The sequence below is a fragment of the Populus euphratica genome, unplaced genomic scaffold (assembly GCF_000495115.2).
Source record: "Populus euphratica unplaced genomic scaffold, PopEup_1.0 scaffold19.1, whole genome shotgun sequence".
In the NCBI taxonomy this organism is placed as follows: domain Eukaryota; kingdom Viridiplantae; phylum Streptophyta; class Magnoliopsida; order Malpighiales; family Salicaceae; genus Populus; species Populus euphratica.
Window position 1 is genome coordinate 916,899 of NW_011499853.1, and position 20,246 is coordinate 937,144.

The 20,246-nt window shown below is 32.7% G+C and overlaps 2 protein-coding genes across 2 annotated transcripts; both read right to left on the bottom strand.

Annotated features, from left to right (window-relative positions):
- Positions 1-6,269: 6,269 nt before the first annotated feature.
- PAHX (phytanoyl-CoA dioxygenase (PhyH) family protein) lies at positions 6,270-10,176 on the bottom strand. Its single transcript, XM_011021072.1, has 8 exons — positions 9,913-10,176; positions 9,773-9,833; positions 9,474-9,542; positions 9,179-9,297; positions 7,587-7,734; positions 7,342-7,486; positions 7,131-7,217; positions 6,270-6,504 (listed from the first exon to the last, which is right to left on the bottom strand). Exons 1-8 carry the CDS (start codon positions 10,087-10,089, stop codon positions 6,462-6,464), a joined length of 849 nt encoding a protein of 282 aa, XP_011019374.1. The 5' UTR covers positions 10,090-10,176; the 3' UTR covers positions 6,270-6,461.
- A 2,853-nt stretch (positions 10,177-13,029) lies between these two features.
- Positions 13,030-18,041, bottom strand: LOC105122144 (Nitrilase/cyanide hydratase and apolipoprotein N-acyltransferase family protein). The gene is made up of 10 exons (XM_011021073.1): positions 17,731-18,041; positions 17,527-17,643; positions 17,084-17,308; positions 16,847-16,940; positions 16,013-16,087; positions 14,967-15,045; positions 14,695-14,710; positions 13,706-13,786; positions 13,540-13,622; positions 13,030-13,430 (listed from the first exon to the last, which is right to left on the bottom strand). The coding sequence occupies exons 1-10, from the start codon at positions 17,998-18,000 to the stop codon at positions 13,349-13,351; spliced, it is 1,122 nt and encodes a 373-aa protein (XP_011019375.1). The 5' UTR covers positions 18,001-18,041; the 3' UTR covers positions 13,030-13,348.
- Between the last annotated feature and the right edge of the window lie 2,205 nt (positions 18,042-20,246).

A 20,246-nucleotide genomic window follows, 5' to 3' on the forward strand; every position in this document is an offset into this window, starting at 1 on the left:
AAGCATATCAAAACTCCAATGATGATGCCATCGATATCATAGAAAGATATCGATGAGACGAATCCAACAATATCAAAAAAGATCACAACAGTTAACAGAATAAACCTCACGAGTTGTTCAAAGATTTCAAGACTCATCTTTTTTTAGGTGGATTGTGTGGTCCACTTCAATTATCATTGATGATATTCATTGGTGTTGTTGAATTCCTCTCATCAACATCTTTTTTAATGATATCAATAGTGTTATTATTGGATCTTCAATGTGCCTTCAAGATCTTTTTATTTTTTTCTTTCTCCTCTCTTTTTACAAATTATAAAAAGAAATATTGAAGCTCTGATAACAATACCAACAATATCATAAAAAATATCTCGAAAATAGAAGTCCAATAACACTAAGTAAGATTACCAATATGATTAGAGTAGGCTACACGAGCTTCCCAAAAGTAAATGAGCCTCAACATCTTTGGATGACTCGTATGACCCATTCCATTCACCATTAGAGACATTTCTTGGTGTTGTTACATTCGTGTCATTGAAATTTTTCGAACTATATTGGTGGTGCCATTACTGGAGTTTCAGTATGTCTCCAAAATCTTTTTTTTTCTTCTCTCCTCTTGTTTATGTCTTTATTGCAAATTGTGTAAACCTATTTTACCATTTGAGAAAGTTTCATACGACACTTATGATTCATGAGTTATTGATATCATATGTGATTCTCTAAACAAATTTATTTCTCTAAATATATTTAGGCAGTATTATTTTAATTTTTTTATCATGATAAAAACAATTAAAAATAACTCTTTATTGATTCTGACAGTAGCACACTCCAGGGTATTGGTTAAACCAATTTTTTAAAATATTACAAGATAATTAAACCATGATTAGATCATTAGATGATGTATTTTGTTCCAAAAAGAAAGAAAGAAAAAAGTATTCCATGTTGTGCAGAAATTATTAGGTATGCTATGAAAACAATTTATAAATATATGTTGTTTTGAAAAAAAAAATATATAAAAAAATTAATTGCCAGTATAATACAACAACAACAAATAATAATAATCAAAATTAAAATCAAATTAATTACTTTTACTCAAGATTTTAAATCCCACACTCTACCAATAGAGTTAGGAAAGAAGAAGTAGAGTTAGGAAAGAAGAAGTAGTGGTTAATTTGAGTTGCTCCCAAAATGATTTTGACATTTTCTATCCGAATTGCTTCTTTTGTGATTGAGACTAATCAGTCGCCATTCAATAGGTTCACTCTCCGAAAGTTTCAACGATTGATTTATTTATTTCATTACCTACCACATCGAAATCATTCGTTTTTGTTCTTGTTTTTTCTTGAAAAAGGGTGATTAATTGAAGCTTAACGGAAAAAAAAACCTTGTAAATGTTTTTGATCAGGAGTGGGCACAACACCACAATATCTTGAAGAATATCAAAAACTCTCTCGAGCGGGTTAAAAGTAATGGATGGTAAATATATGTACATAATCAACCTCAAATCAAATCCCATTTCTAAAAAATCTCAAATCAGCCGTAAAGGGACCCTCATGAACAATACACACACCAAGTATACCCTATTCATATTAGTGTATTTTGGAGAAATGTTTTTATTAAAAAAAAATACAGGGTATTCTAAGCCAGTTTTCACACGTATAAATAACCAAATTAACCAATCTTAATAAGAACAATTTGTTCTAAATTTCTAGAAACCAGATCCAAAAATAGACTAAATTAAAATGAGAGTGGATATTTGACGAAACATAAGCACGTGGATACTGATTATAACAAATCGTTCTTGAATTGTCCCCTTGCAGGGACTAATTTAACATAACTTCACAAATGGAGCTGTCCAGGGAAAATTGCTGTCCCCACCATCTTCCTCGCCATCTACTCACAAGGGAACAAAGCTTGAATTGGGAAGGACACCCTGCCTCCCAAGCAATGTTAACACGTGGCATGGCATGGACTCACACCTGATCATTCCCAGTACTCCCTAGTCAGCTTTGCCCTAGAGACTCTCAAAGGCAGAGAAGAAACAGTGCACTCGCTACTTGGTACATGCCACGGTGGCCCTCTCCTTACAAGTATCATTTCACGTGCAAAAGATTGCATTTCTTGCCTGGTGGTCCTGCAATATTCGTCGTAGGATGATTCTAGTATATACTAGTGAAAAGATGATCCAAGGGTGAGAAGTTGAAGGGCAAAAGCTAGCTAGCTAGCTCATGAGTCATGTGTCTGGTCTAAGACTAACAGGGCAGTCGCTGCAGGCAAGGTGTGAATTAAAGTGTTCGAAGGAGCTTGTTGGAGAGTGGTGTGGTGCTGTTGGGGATCCCAATATAGGGTTTAGGGGCGGTGATCAATGATCAAGAAAGGAACAGTGCTCTTTTCCCAACAAAGCAAAAGCAAAGCGATAAGCTAGGGCAAGGCATCTTCTCTTTCCTTGTAATTTAGGGCTGTGCCTCATCTTGACTGTCAAGGATGAAAGGCAAGGCAAGAAGGCCTCTTTCTCTCTATGTTTAATGTTTGTGTCTCTGCGATTCTGAGTGACTTCGTGCATGGTGCATCCACGTGCATTGTATGACTAGGTTGCTTTCTTGAGGGTCTCTCTCACTCAGTCGTCATCTCATCGTCATGTGCATTATTTGCATGCCTCATGGCCCCCCCTCCCTGCCATTGCTCTCTATCTTTGACCTAGCCCTCCTGCAGGATATCGTGTTGATAATGATGCTCAGACTCCCGCCCCCCCTCTTAACTGAGTGAATCTAACCAGTGATGAATGAATTCGCGTTAACTTATTAGGATTCTTGCAAAACTGAAAGGAACAAGAAGAAAATATTGTTTTTCAAGGAATAATAACTGAGAAAAATATTTATTTTGCAAGTTAACGTTATACTTAGATTCTGATTGTTTTATGCGAAATAACTTACAATTGAAAAATAATTAATCTTTTGAGAATCTTAAGTTTCTTTCTATTGTTTAATGCTTGTTTTTCCTTTAATCGTTCAATATTTTCCATTAACCGAGACTTTTTATCAGGGAGTTAATATAAAAAATGAGAAAGAATTTCTTGGAAATAAATATAAGGGCGTCCTTCGTATTGCAATGGATTTAAAGGAGTTTATTTGCTTCAATACTCGAATCTAAAAAATAATAAAAATATTCTTTAATTACCAACAATTGTTTTTTAAAAAATAATGAATTTATTGTTGTTTCCATTTGCCTATGATCACTCATACAATTTTTTTAGAACTCAAATTGGAGGCCCATTAAACCATAGCCTAAAAAAAGGGCGTCTTTCTCCTCTCAGATAATCCGATTCATTTCTAGCTAGCATAGGCATCATTTAATTCTTAGTATCAATCGAGCCCACCTTCGACGGAGTGCCCGAATACTCTTTTGTGTCAAGTTGGGGCAAAAAACTGCCTGAACGTGAATGCATCAGTCAATTTACTCGAGTTCTGTAAGTTTATTAATTTTGTAGTCATATGTGGTAAATGGATGAGGTTACACGAGGATTTTGGGATACCAATATCGTCACCCTTTTGTTCTGGGATAAGGTGAAGGTTGACTGTCCCTAGCTAGCTAATGCATCTTGCAATTAGTATAGAAGCCCACCATTTTCTGTGTGGGGAATAAGCCACGTGAATAAACGAGATCTAGGGTATGTGATATACCCAAGGTCGTCGTCTTCTTCAATAATACTGTCTCATGCATGCAGAGGAGGTAGTTGCGAATGGATAGCTGCTATGCATGCCACAATAAAAGAGACCCGCTATTTTTTCCACCATTGATTTACAAATGGTGGAGGAGAGACAAGTTGATAAGGAGCTTAATTCGAGGAGCTTGGAGCCTGCTTGTCAAAGGAAATATTGGCCGTATAAGATGGATGAATATTACACAGTCCATCTCAGCTGAAATCTAATGTGGAACCTTAAAAACATCTACCTGCCGGATCTAAATTTGATGCATTGAGGTCTTCAACCTCCAGACACCAGTCAAGTCCAACCGTAGCATGTTCTTGCCAGTGGAGATTGATTATATAAGGACGCAAAGTGTCAAAAATGGAGGCTGAGCCGCTGAGGTGTCTATCATTATGGCATGTTATTCTCTTCTCGTTCAAATTGCCGACAAAATTTGCGCACACCTACACTCGTTTCCTAGAAATTAACAACCTATATGAGAAAATTAGGAATATCATCGAGTATTTTTTGTGAAGAGTTGAGGCCTCCAATCGTTTCCACTGGTTAGTTTTTTTAGTCTAAACCGAACCGTGAACACCCCTAAACACCCCTAGCCTGAAGGGCATGGCTTTAGTCTAATCTCTTTCAGAACTTTCAACTGTTTTAGCAGTCCCAGGCCACACAAACAGCTCATAACTTCACTCAGGAATTGGGATTTCCATGTTATGCGGGCCAAGACGTGTGAGCTGGGCTTCATGCTTGGATTTGACTACTCTTGAAAAAAAACGAGGGATTGTTCGATACTTGCATCAATAATAGCAGAAGAAAATAACGTAAGAGAAAATGGAGTCCTGTAATATATAAAAAAAAAAGAATGCAAGACAGAGTCTTGTAACATAAAAATAAAATGGCGAGTATAAATTTATGAACCAAGAAGCTCTTTTTTTTATTTAATCGGTGATCTAAGATATTTATAGTGTTTAATTATGTTTAAAAAACTATAAATATTGAAAGAAGCGCATGTTTTACATTGAAAGTGGTGTGTTGTCTGTGCTGTCACTGTTGTTTAAAACAATGGTGTCTACCTGCATAGAAACTTGCACTTGCATACTCTGTCAGTATAGAAAAGTTCTGTTCGAGAGCGATGCTCCATAGGACTCATCAACGCACACCGCATCTAAAATAATAGGGCTGTGAAGAATATTTATAGCTTGAAAAAATATTAAATAAATATTCTTCGCTTATTGACTATTTTAGTAGCTTTAGTAATTACTCGGACATTTTTCCTATGAACCAAAAAAACCTAAGGGCTGTGGCGATCTTACTTTGTCTGGTATCAACTGTGGATTTTAATAATGTAATGCCGTTCTTACCCTTAATCTGTCATAAGGTTAGGTTGTGTTGGGAGGGCTGTTTTGGTTTTTTAGTTTTACCACGGCCGTTCTGACTTTCCTACCTGACGCCAAATTTCTTCTTTCGCTTGAAAGAGGCAGAGGGAGGGCTTGCTTATTTTATTTTCCAATTCTTTTCTTCTTTTAAATAGGACTTTTCATGAGTAGATAATAAATTAGGTCCTTTAGTTTTGCAAAATGCATTAGATGATCTCTCTGGATTAATTATTATTAATTATTTCATATATTTTAAAATCTATTTATAATCTAATCCTTTAAAAAGATTTGGCACTTGAATTAGTAGGGCTGAGATTCTCTTCATAAGTAGTTAAGACGTGAAAAAAGAGAGAAGGAATGAAGATAATATGAAAAAATAAATTAATATTAATTAGTCCATATGTTTTAGATTTTACATGTAACTTAATCCTTTTTGTCCATTTTTTATTTTTTTAAAAAAAAATATTTTGATTTTTCAATTTAAGAAATAAAAAAAATCAGATAATATAAAAGATTGGTAAGAGAAGAAGCCATTTTTTTTTAATAAGAAAAGAAGCAAATTTCTAGAATAAAATAGTATTAAATTAAGCATGGTCACAAAAATACAAAAAAGGGGTCGAACTAATTAATTAGTTCTTGAAAATAGAGACTATTTAATTTATTTTGCAAGACTAGAGAGATTGGTTCGTCATTTAATTGTTTTTTCATTAACGAGAAAAGATGAAAATGTTCTTACATTTCAATAAGAAGCAAATCTAAATCACATATTGTAATTATTGGAAGAAATCGCTTCCAAACCTATCAATTGAAATTGGTAGGATTTAATTAAGGAAAAAAAAGAGACAAAACATACCTCTTTTATTAAAGATTACAATAAAAACTTTCAATTGGTTCGTGTGTGTGTGTGTGTGTGTATTCATTGCATAAAATCTAATAAAAAGATTTATTATTATTATTATTATTATTATTATTATTATGGAAATAGGATTGCCAACATTTATTTCTTTTTATTATTTCTATCCTCCTTATCAGCAACCATGGAATGTCAGTGCATCACCGATTTTGATGTCCGTCCTTTATCCAAAGAACAAACCACAAACCCTCATTGACAATTCTGGTTTTTTCCTAGAACCCTTTGCTCGCTTTGTTAATAGTGTTAAGATGGCAGTTTTTGGTCCCAGAAATCAACATTAATCTAAAATCAGAATAAAAAGGGCAACCTGCTTCTGGAATAAATATTTGAATAGCAGCAGGAGTAACTGCTAACAAGTTATTTATGGTCTCACGGACCCGATTTTACATGTTGCAGACAAGCAAATATGGAAGGCACATTGAAATTCACACGACAACTTAATTAAACTTGATCATACTCTTTATCTGTTAGGCAAGATCAAGATGCATATAGAGGCTCTGGCTCCACTTTTCTTCTAATCCTGAGAAAAATATCAAAGCACAAAATCATTAGACCACATACACAAGCGGTTGGCAGGGTGGGGGGCCAAAAGCACTCTACTCGAAATCATACTAAAGCGAAGTGCTACAGCTGATGAAGTGGTGTAAACTTGGGATTCTTTGAGCTCTGGAGTCAAGTATGAACACTACTAGTTTTAACCTAGTCGACTCATAACCTGTTTCTAAAGAAGGTAAAAGGAACTGTGGTTTAGAATGAAGGAATGGTTCGTTATACCAAAAGGGAATTGTCACACAAAAGACATTCACAGGCACAATAAGACATTTTGAGCAAGGGAAAAAAAAAAAAAAAACTTCATTACTAAATCATCTGCTACCAATTTGCTCCTATTGGAAAACAGTAGTTAATCAATTTAATCTTTCCAATAGTTGATACATACAGCCAAGAAATGTAGATGCTAAAAAAGAAACCTTTTACAGCCATCAGTATCCACCACATAAACCAGATCCTTCACTCACCAATTCTCTGGCAAATTATTAGGATTAAAAAAGAGAAACAGAGCACAGAAAGTGAAATTCAGGGAACTCAAACTAGAAATTGTAGATGCTAAAAAGAAAAAAAGAAACATAAACCAGATCCTTCACTCACCAATTCTCTGGCGCCCATTTACAGCCATCAGTATCCACCACATGCAAGCTGTAGGCATGCCTTGATTTCGAGGACTGATTCTCAAAACTGTTCCCCACACGTACAAAGAAAGGGAAAAGGGAGATTTTGAGGACATCAGCTTTGGAGAAAATTAATATTTTTTAATCCATTGAATGGAAAATGAATCATGCAACATTTCCTTTTAACTTACCTTTGATGGATAAGATCGCCATGAATGAGAACCAAAGAACCAGCTTTCACTTCTATAGGCACAAAATCCTTTTGGTCATAAGAAGGGGAAGGCTGATCAAAGTACACCCCATTTTCCCCTCTAAGAAACCTTCTGACCAAGCCATCTTAAAACACCACAGAGCAGGAAAAAAATATTAGACAAGGAAAATTCTAACAGGCTTATTCTTCTTGCAAGACCGAAGCAAAATGGGATAAGGGAGTTACTTTTGTGAGATCCAGGAATGGCCCAAAGGCAACCGTTTAGTAGAGTTGCATCTTCCAGAGCCAGCCACATCCCCGTGCAAGTAGTTGGTTCAGTATACAGAAATGAATTATCCTGGTGTGGTACTACTTCACCTCCAATACCTGGTTGCTGTGAATAAATACCTTATTACTTCATGCACTTAAAATCAGGAAATGGAAAGAGCACGCATACTTGAAGAGATGATGCCATGACGGCCATTTTCAAACCGCAAATTAAAAAAAAAAGGAAAAAAGAACAGTGTTACCTTTCATACAACAAAAATTCTCACATGTTGTAGTTTAAAACAATCTCGTTGTATTAGATGCAGATAATAGAAATAAAAAAGTTTAAACTTTAAATCAATCTCCAGTTACAAATATTTCCATTCTGAACATCTGAAAAAGCCCGCTCCAATCACTAAAAGAAGTCGGTTCCTTGTCAAAAACATTGAAACAAAGAAATAGTTGCAACCAAAAAAATAGCAGAATTAACATTATTTATGGACAAGATCCAATGTAAATGTAGCAATTACTAGAGAGTATAATAAATGAGAAGTCAAAATTGTTTAGATGTCACATCTTACAAATGCATGAACATTTTTCAAGAATATAATAATTAATGCGAGTGTGTATAAAGCAAAAACAAGAAACAATTGACAAAGTTAGGAATACAGCAAAATCATAAACGCCAGTTTTTAATATTTATACCAAAGAATTTCAAGTCTGCTACTTCATGTAATATACAAAGAACTTCACAAATTAAATGCAGGTCATTTATAAAGTTTTCAAAACAAATACATGTAAAAAGAAAAAGACAACAACAATGCCTATGATTAACTTAAGGGTAAAAGGTATTCAAAACACAACACAACAGTCATAAATGGCAACACCACCAAAACAACAGAACCCAAGTTTTACAAGAAACAGAGGATGTCAATTTTAAAAAGATTTAAAAATAAAAAACAATTGAAATCTTCTAAGTTCACCATACCAATCCAACAATGGCTACTCAAATACTAGGGTTACTGATTCATTAAATAAAATAAAATAAAATATTAGGGTTACTACAGCAGTCTCTAGTATCATATCAGCCTTAACTGCAGAAATTCAGAGCTTAAAATTCACTATAAACCTTTTAGCTTTTAAAATTCACTATATTTCAAAGTATCCCTCTATTACACTTAGACCCTACCCTATACAATGGCATACAGCATCCAGCACAGAACCCTAACAATTATTCAGAGCTTTTTTTCCATGCTAGAGTCCTTAAATTTTGCAATCAATAGCAATCCCAGCAAGTAAAGAATGCCTAGTTAAGAAAAGAAAATATTTTCAAAAAAATCAAATTTTGACCAAGTTAAAGCATTGCTGCGCTTACTTCACACAAATCTGCTATGCTACCTCGTAAAAGACCCTGGTAGTGTAAAGATATAAAATCCAAGGAAACCATAACGCCAACAAGCAGTAAGGTCATTATCCATAATTAGGCCTTAGCTAAACTAGATAAAAAGTCAAGAATTGTCAAAAAGACAAAGCAAATGAAACTGTCAGCACTAGAAATATTAATAGTGTACCTTAAAAATGTACATGGACTGAATGATCACTGGTTTCTTGTAACCTAACGATGATAACAAACCAAAAATCTTCTCAGAGCTAGAGAAGCCTTTGAACACCGGGTCAAGCTCATGGAGGGCTGCACAAAGTATATCCCACATAGTACAACATTAGAACCGTTTTTTTTTCCCGAACAAATGAAAATGCAATATTAATATTGTTCCTACAAGTACTATAAGGAAACTCCACTTCCAGAAGCATCATAGTGTAACATTAAAAAGTAACAACAGCAGATGCAATTTTCAAATAGCATACCATGCCCCACTTTGTTAATAGATAGTTGCTTTGGTAGCTTTAAGCTTCCATCATCCCCAAATGCTTTTTCTGCCAAATATCACAAATATCAATTGTCTAACCTCTAAATCTAAACCTAAAAAAAACACTAAAATTATGATTGTAACCGCAACAGATACAGGGGATTAATTAGAATGGCACAAAAAAAGGATAGGACAGGACAGGACAGGTCCCATTAACTAAGCAATCAAAAACCCAAAAATTTAGTCTCCAAAAAGAAAACGAAAAGATAATAATAATAATAATAATTATTATTATACCTTCAAAGAAAAAAGAAATATTCTCAGCACTCTGGTAGAAGTAATCATCAGTAACCTTTCGCTGAAACAACAACATCAGAGTTTATTTATTTGTAAAATAATATTAAAAAGAGAGAGAGAGAGAGAAAAGAGAGAGAAACCTGATTCTTAGTAGAGAAAACAGAGACGTTAGTGTAATCAAAATCATCAAGTAACTTATCCATCCTCTTCATCATGGATTCGATATCTTCAGGGTTAGCAAATGATTCGATCACAAGATATCCTTGAGAATTGAACGAGTCGAGCTGGTCTGAACTTAGAGTTCCGGTGATCCCCATCGCTGTGACTCAGAGAGATTGATTGATAAATGAAATGACGAGGGATAAGAGAAGATAGCGAGCGAGCACACACGCCGTTCTTCTTTTAAGTATATATATAGTAAGTGGAAATATATTAATTATTATTTTATTATTATTATTATAATGAGTAGTGTGAAAGAGGAAACCTACTTTGGATTTTTGTACCGAATGTCCAAATCTGCTTCCTGTTCTCGCTTTTGGGATTGAATTGAGTTCACACTTGGAATTGTAACCCGTGATTGACAGTGTTGGAGTTATATTTTAAAATATTTTTTTATTTGGAAATATGTATTAAAAGAGTATTTTTTATTTTTAAAATTTACTTTTAATATTATTATACTAAAATAATCTTAAAAAACTAAAATAAAATAATTTAAAGTAAATAAAAAATAAAAATTTTAATCTTTTTAAAGTATTATTTTAAAATAAAAAAATAAAAAAATTCTTAGAACTCGAATGAAAAATATGTTTAATAAGATGGTAGTGATAATGATTATTTTTATTTAAAAATACATTAAATTATTTTTGAAATCATTATATTAAAGTGATTATAAATATAAAAAATAAATTTTAAATTAAAATAAATTTAAATTTTTAGAAAATATCATTCCAAATGCATTCTCATATGAGCGTTATTCTTATTTTGTTTTTAGAATAAATTAGCGTTATGTTATTCATAGAATATGGAAAGAAAAATATAATAAAATTAACGTAATTCTTATTTTGTTTTTAGAATAAATATTTCCCCACAAGCCCACCTTGATAAGATTGAAGGGAAGGAAGTTCCATCCTTTTCTATATTTTGACTTTTATCCAATTTTTAATTGCGTGTACAAAATGTTTTCACACCACGATGAGTTTGGTGATAATGCGAGAAATAATAATATAAAATAAATATATTATTAAGATTAGTTTTAAAATAACTGTGAAATCTATAAATAATATGTTAGGGAATGATTGAAATATTATTATAATATCAAGTGGATAACGGCTCTCCTATCAAAAGAGCACGCCTATATCTATTATGACTATCTCCAATCCTCAGAATCCTAGGGTTGGTAATGGATCTAATGTGAATACATACAGGGGTTGATTATGGTGGGCTCCACTTAGGATCTGTCTTTCAATCAATACGAAGTGATTTCACAGTGCACTTGTACTTGAAAATACAAAAATAACGCTCCGTGCTAGCCCAATAATTTCTTACTTTTAAAGGCATAACTATCGTTTTGTTGGGCAATTAGAAAATAAAAAACCTGTTTTTCTCTGTTAATTTAAAAATATCAAAATAATCCTATTATAAAGACACTTTTACCCTTAACCAATGATTTATAAAGTTTTTCATTTAAAGGATAAAATGATAAAAATATTATTCCCATCCATAATGCAACACGTGGAATAATGATTATTATCCCAAAATAAAAGAGACAAAGATAATAACAAGAGATAATGACAAGAGAGAAGACAAGATAAAAAAAAAAACAGATAAAATTATATTTGATAGTGATGTATAAAATAAAATAACTATTTTTGTATTCTATTTAGTTATAGTAGATAAAATATAATAAAATATAAAAAAGATAATTTTACTATTAATATGTATTTTTGTCAAACTTAATATTTAAAAAATAATTAAATATTATTATTTTTTTACTTTAGTTTATTTTAAGTGTTGAAATTAATAATATTATAATAACCTTATTTGTAAAATCATGATTGACTTGACCAGTTGATCCAAGACTTGAATTAGACTTGATTTATCTCGATCAAAAACCCGTTTCAACTTAGGATAAAACATAGATTAAAAGGAACCCATTGATTTTTTTTGAAAAAAAATTGGTCAAAACAAGAGAAATTTGATTATTTAAAAATAATAATAATTAGATTAGTCAAGTTAACCCTCTTGAACTATGACTTGAACCTTGTCTTGAGTTTAACTCTCTAGTCGAGTTTTAAATCTAAGATAATAACAATTTTTATTTGTATGTTAACCCTTCTAGCTCGTGATTTTAGTCTTGCTTAATCGACTTTTAAATCACGATAATAACAAATTTTTCTTACCCTAAGTTGATCTTCAAATTAAATTTTAAAATTATAATAATAATAATTTTTATTTTATATTGACTCAGATTAACCCTTTTAGCATGTGACTTGAACCTTAACTTGGATTAACCCCCGAATCAGTTTTTAAAACTATAATAATAATTATTTTTATTTTTATATTAACCCAGATAAATAATAAACCCCACTTGTGACTCAGTAATTATTTTTATTTTTATATTGACCCAGATAAACAATAAACCCCACTTGTGACTCGGACTTTCCTCAACTCCAAATCATATTTTAAAACTATAATAATAGCTACTTTTATTTTTATTTTTAAATTAATTTAAGTTAACTTAACCTATAACTCAAGCTTTATCTGTGTCTCTTCCATCCTACAAAAGTAACCGAATCCTTATAGTCACATTTCCATTTTCATTATCTTCGTCCCTTCTGTATTAGAAGAGTAACCAAACAGTTTTCTTTTTTATCATGTTGCGGAGAAATGGAGACCGAAAACGTTGAATGAGGCCATAGAACTAGAAGAGATGGAATATGGAAAACACTATTAAATCCCTTTCCTTTCCGCTTACAAGTCACCACCCAAACCTAATGCCAGCTACACTTTCAACCAGAATAATAAACATAGGTGCAAAAAGAGGCAACTGTTTATGATTGAAGTAGAAAGGGATGAAGATTGGGAATGTCAACAATCGGAAGACAGGGAAGCAGCTACAGAGGATGAAGCTGAAACCGTGCATGCGGACCAAGTGGAGAATTATAGGGATGGAGTGTCAGTAATGTGGACAGAGCGATCTAGCATTACAGCCATATTGTTTTTTTCGAACTGCAGCAAAATTATATGGAAATTATTTGGCAAATCTATCCTCATTTCCTTTCCAATATCCACTAATCAGGGATAATCAGGATAGCCATCTACCTTCTCTAATTAACAAGAGCACAAACAGGGGAATTTATTCCTTCGAAATTTGCGAGAAGCGGTGTTTTTTGGGAATTATTTTGAACTTCCAGTCATGACTTTTCTCCAATACAATTTCAAAGACGACATTGACGAGGGAGGCCTCCAATAGTTTCCACTAAATAACTCGTTCCTGGAACTTTCATCTGTTTTAGCAGTCTTTTGATAATCGCCAAGGCTCACTTTTCAGTCTCTGTAGCTGTCTTTCAGCGATTACTAAGAGTCACTTTTCAGTCTCTGAACATCCACCAGCTGGTAAAGATCACCTCTTCGTTGCTTCGTTAAGGGGAGGTTTGTCCTGAATGTTTTTGACACAAGACAATAATATAAAGAGAAAAACACCAAACGAAAATTAATCGGTAACATCTGGAAACAATGGGAATCTGCAATATTGGAAGGCACATCACCTTCTCACTTCAAGTAGTGAATAGTCAATCTCTGCTATAATTATGGCCTCCTCATGCTCAGTGGTGGCCAGAACTTCTCCAAACTGTAACTCATATAGTTTTTTTTTGTGATTGGCTTAGTTGCAGAAATAGACCAATAGAATGAAGAAATGATGAAATTACTCACAGGTCCTACAAGAGTGGAATGGCCCCAGGCCACATAACCAGCTGCAACATCACGAGCAGGTGAACAAGTTGCCACATATAGCTGTCATTTAGAAGTTAACATAAAAGAAGCACCTGTGAGAAACTCCTGACAGGTTTCTACAGAAAAAACCAAACTCGTGGAAGCATGCAGTGTTGCATTAGAGAACTTGCAAATTCTTTCAGAAGGTTGTTGGTTTCTGGCAATGAAGAAAATAGGTCGCAAGGAAATTCACATTTTGATACTAAAGCACAGTGCACATGCAGTCCTTATAAATGTTTCACTTCGTATGTTTTTACACACAAACCAATTTTGAAGCCAACAATCACTTGTACTAATAACATGAATCTCCTTTAAGTTTCTCACCCCTCATTTATGTTACTTTTAATCTTTCCAGGAACAACTAAAACAGGAAAAGGAAAGAGCAGTTTATAAAATGAAACTTATCTTCTAGGGCAATAGAGAGAACTGCCCAGAATAGCAATTACAAAATCTAATAATTACATGTACCTTGATCTCACTATAGTGATGCCACATATTTTACCACATAGGCACAGACTAAGAGGTTGATGCAGTGACCAATTTAACCACTAGGAGGGCATCATCCGACAATCATGCATTTACTGGCAGGGGAGCCAATGTTAGGTGAATTTGTAATTATGTTCTGGTTTTAAGAATGGTTTTTAAGAATCTTTGGTTCTTCATGTAAAATTGTCTTCTGTTTCTGTTCCTCTTAGGGGATGACTCATCCTCCCTCTTGTAAATAGTATATACATGCTCTGTTTTACTTTTTAATTAAAAATAATCTTATTTTTTTATCAAAAGGAGAGGGATGGAGGGATAGAGAGAGATAATTTGCATGCAAGGTATTGCTTCAACCTTTACAAGAACGCAAAAGTTTGAAATACTGATATTGAAACATTTCAAGCTCTATAATTTCCACATTAAAAAAGGTGTGTTTGATACATTACCTGATTATCCGCAGCCCTGTGAATGAAATGAGAAGGTAGTAATCAGCAAGATTCCCTAACCATAATCTAGAACTAAAAAATTGCAAACATCTCTCTTTTATGTTTCTATCATGAAGATCACTGACTTATCAAAGAAGGTAGGACAGATCTGAGAAGGGAAAGTTCAAAACTTCATGTTGGAAAAAAAGTCTAGAAATAAAGCATACAGTAAACTTGTTTGGGGTACACGGGAATAATTCCAGATATACTCGAACATGTAAATAAAGCAGTACCTTGCCCTCTGCAATAACTCCCAATGTAATGGTCCAGTGGTCATGTTGAATGCCCCAGGATAGCATATCAAATGAGCACCTGGTGCCAAAAGCAGCTACTGTCAGTGTTCGGTCTATTTATAAACTCAACAATCAACATGATCAGCAGCATAAAAGCCTGACAATTGTGGGAAAGGCAAGAATTTTCAAAAACTAGAAGCCTACACCACAACAGAGAAATGATGGATGATATTAAAGATTATACAATGGTTGATATTAAAGATGATACGAAGGATGATATTAAAGATGATAGCTTTACAGAATGCACCATACAAAGCTATGTAAATCCAAAATATGTCATATCTTTGACTGTCAATGGAACTAGAAGCCTACACCACAACAGAGAAACGATAGATGATATTAAAGATGATACAATGGTTGATATTAAAGATGATATGAAGGATGATATTAGAGCTGATAGCTTTACAGAATGCACCGTACAAAGCAATGCAAATCCAAAATATGTCATATCTTTGACCGTCAATAGAAGTGCTGAAACAAGAGATATAATTGTAAAAGAACATGATAAATGTTACATTTAGGATAAGAAAAATTATTACACAGCAACTTAGAGTGTGCTAGACTTTTTCTCCTTGTTTGCTAAACCCAATAGATGTAAGAGATGTTGTGTAATAAAAGATGCCCATAGGCACATTTAGAAGCAAAATCTAATAAACCTGGAAATAATGGCATGCTAGTATTATGACTAGATCTGATCCAAGACCTCTTAAGCACTTCTCCATAGGACTTGATTTTAATAAAGTATTGCTACTGGTTAGTGGAGGGAAGAAGGATCTTGCAAATTAACCAGTATTACTAAAACAGAGGTTTCCTACAGTTGTAAGTAAATTAATAGATAGATATCATGAGTTCTATTACTAGTGGTCGTTTATATGCTAACATAATCACCTAAATTATGCTACTGGCAACAAATATTCCATTATCAGCAGGCAGATCGACAAGAACAAGAAAAGTATGTTACTGGTCAACTGAAGGAAGAAACAAACCTCTTGCTGCATATATAATTGCCAGTTCCTGAAAACGAATATCATAGCAGATTCCTATACCAATACGACCAACTTCTGCAAGGCCCAATCCATGATTAACTTCCCAATCCCGAGAAAACAAAACAACAATAACAATAGGGTGTTTGTCTCAACCGAGAATGGAGGTGTGAAACAGATGAACAGGATCAACAAAAAACTTGAATATAAGAATTGCTACTGCACATTAAAAAAAAGAACAGCAATTTAATGGCTGCTGCTATGTATTCTCATTTATCAGATGTTCTACAAACAAAAACATAATGTTGGAGACTTGCATTTCCAATAGGACTCCTGAGCAGCACTTGCTGTTCAAAAGGAACCACAATCCGGAGTGAGATACTATGGGGCCATCAACTGCATCATGAGCATGAACCAAATGATTTGAAGTGGTAGTCAAGCTGCGTTCAACAGTTTAATTGGAAAAGGTATTTGTGATCGGAATCTCAGGAGGCTAATCCACAAACAACATACCACAATTTTTTTTCTTTCAATTATACATTTACAAGACCATTTGAAATCAAAGAGATATGACTTTGCACTATAGTTAGATCAGAAGTCAAACCAATCAAGAATACCCAAGGGATTCAAAGAATTCTAAACTTCATGAGCACAAGGGCATCTCAATGGAAACAATTGAAAACCAGAAAAGAAGTACTCCAGAATGCAGTGTAAGAATCTTTGCCACTGAACCTCGACAAAGATCTTTATCAGAATGTATATGCTATCTCAACGGGCACTTGAGAAAGGTGTAATAAATTCTCAGACTTGAAAATTGAATTTTAAGGAACAGAAAACCTGTGTCAACAATGGTCGGAGTCTCTCCTGCTGTTAGAGTCTTTGATTCTATAAAAGTGATCTTCCCAGGAATGTCAATATCAAAAAGGTGTATCTGCAGTTACACACAAGCAAAGACTTAAGAGATTGTCATCATGATCAAATAGCATCAGACAATTGATCTGTAAAATCACTATTCTCTGCCTGTATACTAAAGTGAGGTTTGAATTCAATATCTCATCATGCTTTTATATGTACCTTCCGGTGCTTGGCTTTCAACTTTCCGTCACTATCAAAGACACAGCATGTATTATACAGCCGGTCCCCAGAACGTTCTGGTATAGAGCCACCCACAATTGTGATCTTCAGAAGACTAGCAGCTTCAGAGAGCATGGCCGTAGAAGGAGACGCCTCACCACCTGCATCAATGTCCTCGGCATAAACCGGGAAACTATCATTCGAATACGGGCTATTCCATATTTCCTGTAATAAACATAACAAACCCTCAGCATCAGTTGAAAAGTTTTCTACCAAACATGAAAGCCAGAATTTTCTGTCTTCAAAAAAAAAAAAACTCCATCTAACCACATTTATACATCAAAAACACTCCTTGAGTAATAAGAATCATGATTACATGATGATTACGAGGGCGTATAATTTACTTTAGCAATAAAAATACAAAGCTCAATGGGAAAGCTTACAGGCAACATAACAAGCTTGGCACCCTTTGCAGCAGCCTCTTCAATTGCTTTGCGAGCGTGCGCAATATTCCTCTCTTTATCAGCCGTCACCGATAACTGACACAGCCCAATCTTAAACTGCACATCGCATCATATCACACAGCAAGCAAAAAGAAAATCAATTACAGAAGTAAGTAAATCAAGAAACAAATCAAGAAATCGTGCCTTGGTGACAGGAGGAACGGGCAAGGGAAGAGCGGGAGGGGCTCTGGCTTGCTCGGGCATGAAAGAAGAAGCCATTATTGGAGTGTGGATTTGGGATTTCTGGTTGTGAGTGCTGTTGTTACGTGGTAGGAGAGAAAGGAAGTGGGTGTTTGATTTTGAGCGGAAAAGGGAAGAGGGCAAGCGAGAGAAAGGGGAATGATTTAAATGGAGCTTCAGGCTCAGATTTTTTGAGCTCAAGAGTGTTGTCGTTGATGATATTGCTGACTTCATTTCACTCTCTCCCCTTCTTCGATTGATAGATGGCTACTTCCACTATTTTTATTTATTTTTTTTATCCTTGAAGAATTTGTAAAAACATCTCTTTTATTTCATTCCCAGGTTACTTCTCGAGTTACGGACCAAAAATTTAAAATGATTTTTTTTATTTTAAACAATAAAAAAAAAATTTATTTAATTCTTAAACTTGTGATTCTGGAATACAATTGCTATGTAATAAATAAATTTAAAATCAAATAAACACTTAAAATGAAGTTAAAAAAACTAACAAAAACCTAATATTGAAAACTTAAATTGCAAACAAGAGAGTTATACACATAACAAAAAAAACAAATTAACCATTAAATATTAGAATATATTATACAAATAGCAATATGAAAATAAGATCTGTTCAATTATACAAATAGCAATATGAAAATAAGAGCTGTTCATAATTTAACTTTTATAATTTCTTGAAATTATTTAATTAGTTATTGAAGTATAAAATTTAGTCTTTTGCTTATAAATTTTATGTGGTAAATATATTGATTAAATAATTATTTTGTTAGCGATGTTCTAGAAAACCAAAAATAAATCTTGTTTAGAAATTCAAATATCTAATGAAATAAAAGTTTTAAAATTCACATTTTCTCTTTTATGTCATTTTTTTCAAAATATCCCTAGAATTACCAAAATTAAATTAAATTTTAAACAAATAAAACAAGAGAAAATAAGAAGATCGAAAAACCTAAAATAATAATAAAAATTATTGTACTAGAAATTCAAAAAAAAAAAATCCAGGCACATAAACAGGTTTGGGTGCCCAGCATACCTCGACCCTTAAAACAAAACCAAAGCACGCAAGACTTCTAGCTCAAACCCGTTGTTTGGGCCATTTTAATTTAGTTTTTCTAATAAAAGACAAGCCACCTGCTCTAATTTTTTTATTAGAAAATAATTATGTAGATGAGATGTCATTTAGTTTTTCATAATTCAATCATGGTCGTGGTGGTTATAAATTTAAGTTCGATTATTTTTATTTGAAAAATCAATTTCAATCTATTTTTATCTAAAAGCACATAATAAACACATTTAAAATATCTAAAAATTCATTTGTAAGCCCACAAAAATTCTAAAATTGTTTAAAAATGTAAAATCAAACCAAAAACTTCTTTTATTTATCAATTCTAAATTTTTTTTATTCAATATTAAGATTGAAAACAACCCCTCTCCTCTAGTAAATCTATTGACATCAATATTAATGATTCTCATGGGAGCAAAATTGATGTCAATTGATAATTTTTTCTCTAAATCTTGTGGCTTTATCTCTTTTATTTTTCTTGTATTAATTAAAATGTAAAAGAAATGAACTTTTGGAATAAATTTAAAATTAATATATAAATATGTGTGTGTGTGTGTGTGTGTGTGGAATATAGAGGTAAAAAAAGAAAAGTAAGAGAAAAGGAACTTCCCCTCGTTTTACAGTGGCCATGAGGTTCCTTTTTGTTTTTTTCATTAGATTTCATTTTTTTTTATCAAATTAATTATAAATAAATTATTCTTTTCACATTTTTTTTTACTACAAGTAAATAACTAAATTACTCTTAAAAAATATATATTAAACTAGCATTTAAAATATTTTTTCCCCTTATTTTTTAAAATAGTAAAATAACTAAATTCAAATATTACTAAATTGGCTTTCAAAGGCTTTATTATATTTTTATCTTGATTTTTTTTTATTATAATCAAGTTCATTGAAAGAAAATTTAATAATATAATAAATATATAAATATTATCCAATAAAAAGCGGCTCATGATTGGGTTGAGGTAATTTCATCAAACAACATGTCACATGGGTTTTTGGTAACTAAATAGTGACTTTCAAGTCGTCTTGACAACCTTTCCATTCATAGTCTCATGCATATAGCAAACAGGTATTTAATTTAAGTTTGATATCCTTTTATTTTCTTTTTATTCTTTGCTTTCTCTTTCTTAATTTCTATGTGTGGCTTGCTAAATTTTCAAAGAAACTTTTCAATTTATTTTCACTTGAGAGTTGATTCATGTTCTTTTAATTAATATTTTTTTTATTTAAAATAATGTATAAATTTGATTTTTTTCATCCTCATTTAATGTTTTATCAATTATATTTGATCCTTGTTATTTTGATTGCTATTTGTTTTATTTAAAGTAATTATTATAGTTTATTTTTTTATGATTTTATTCTTCTTCAATTTTTTTCATAATAAATTTGTCATTCA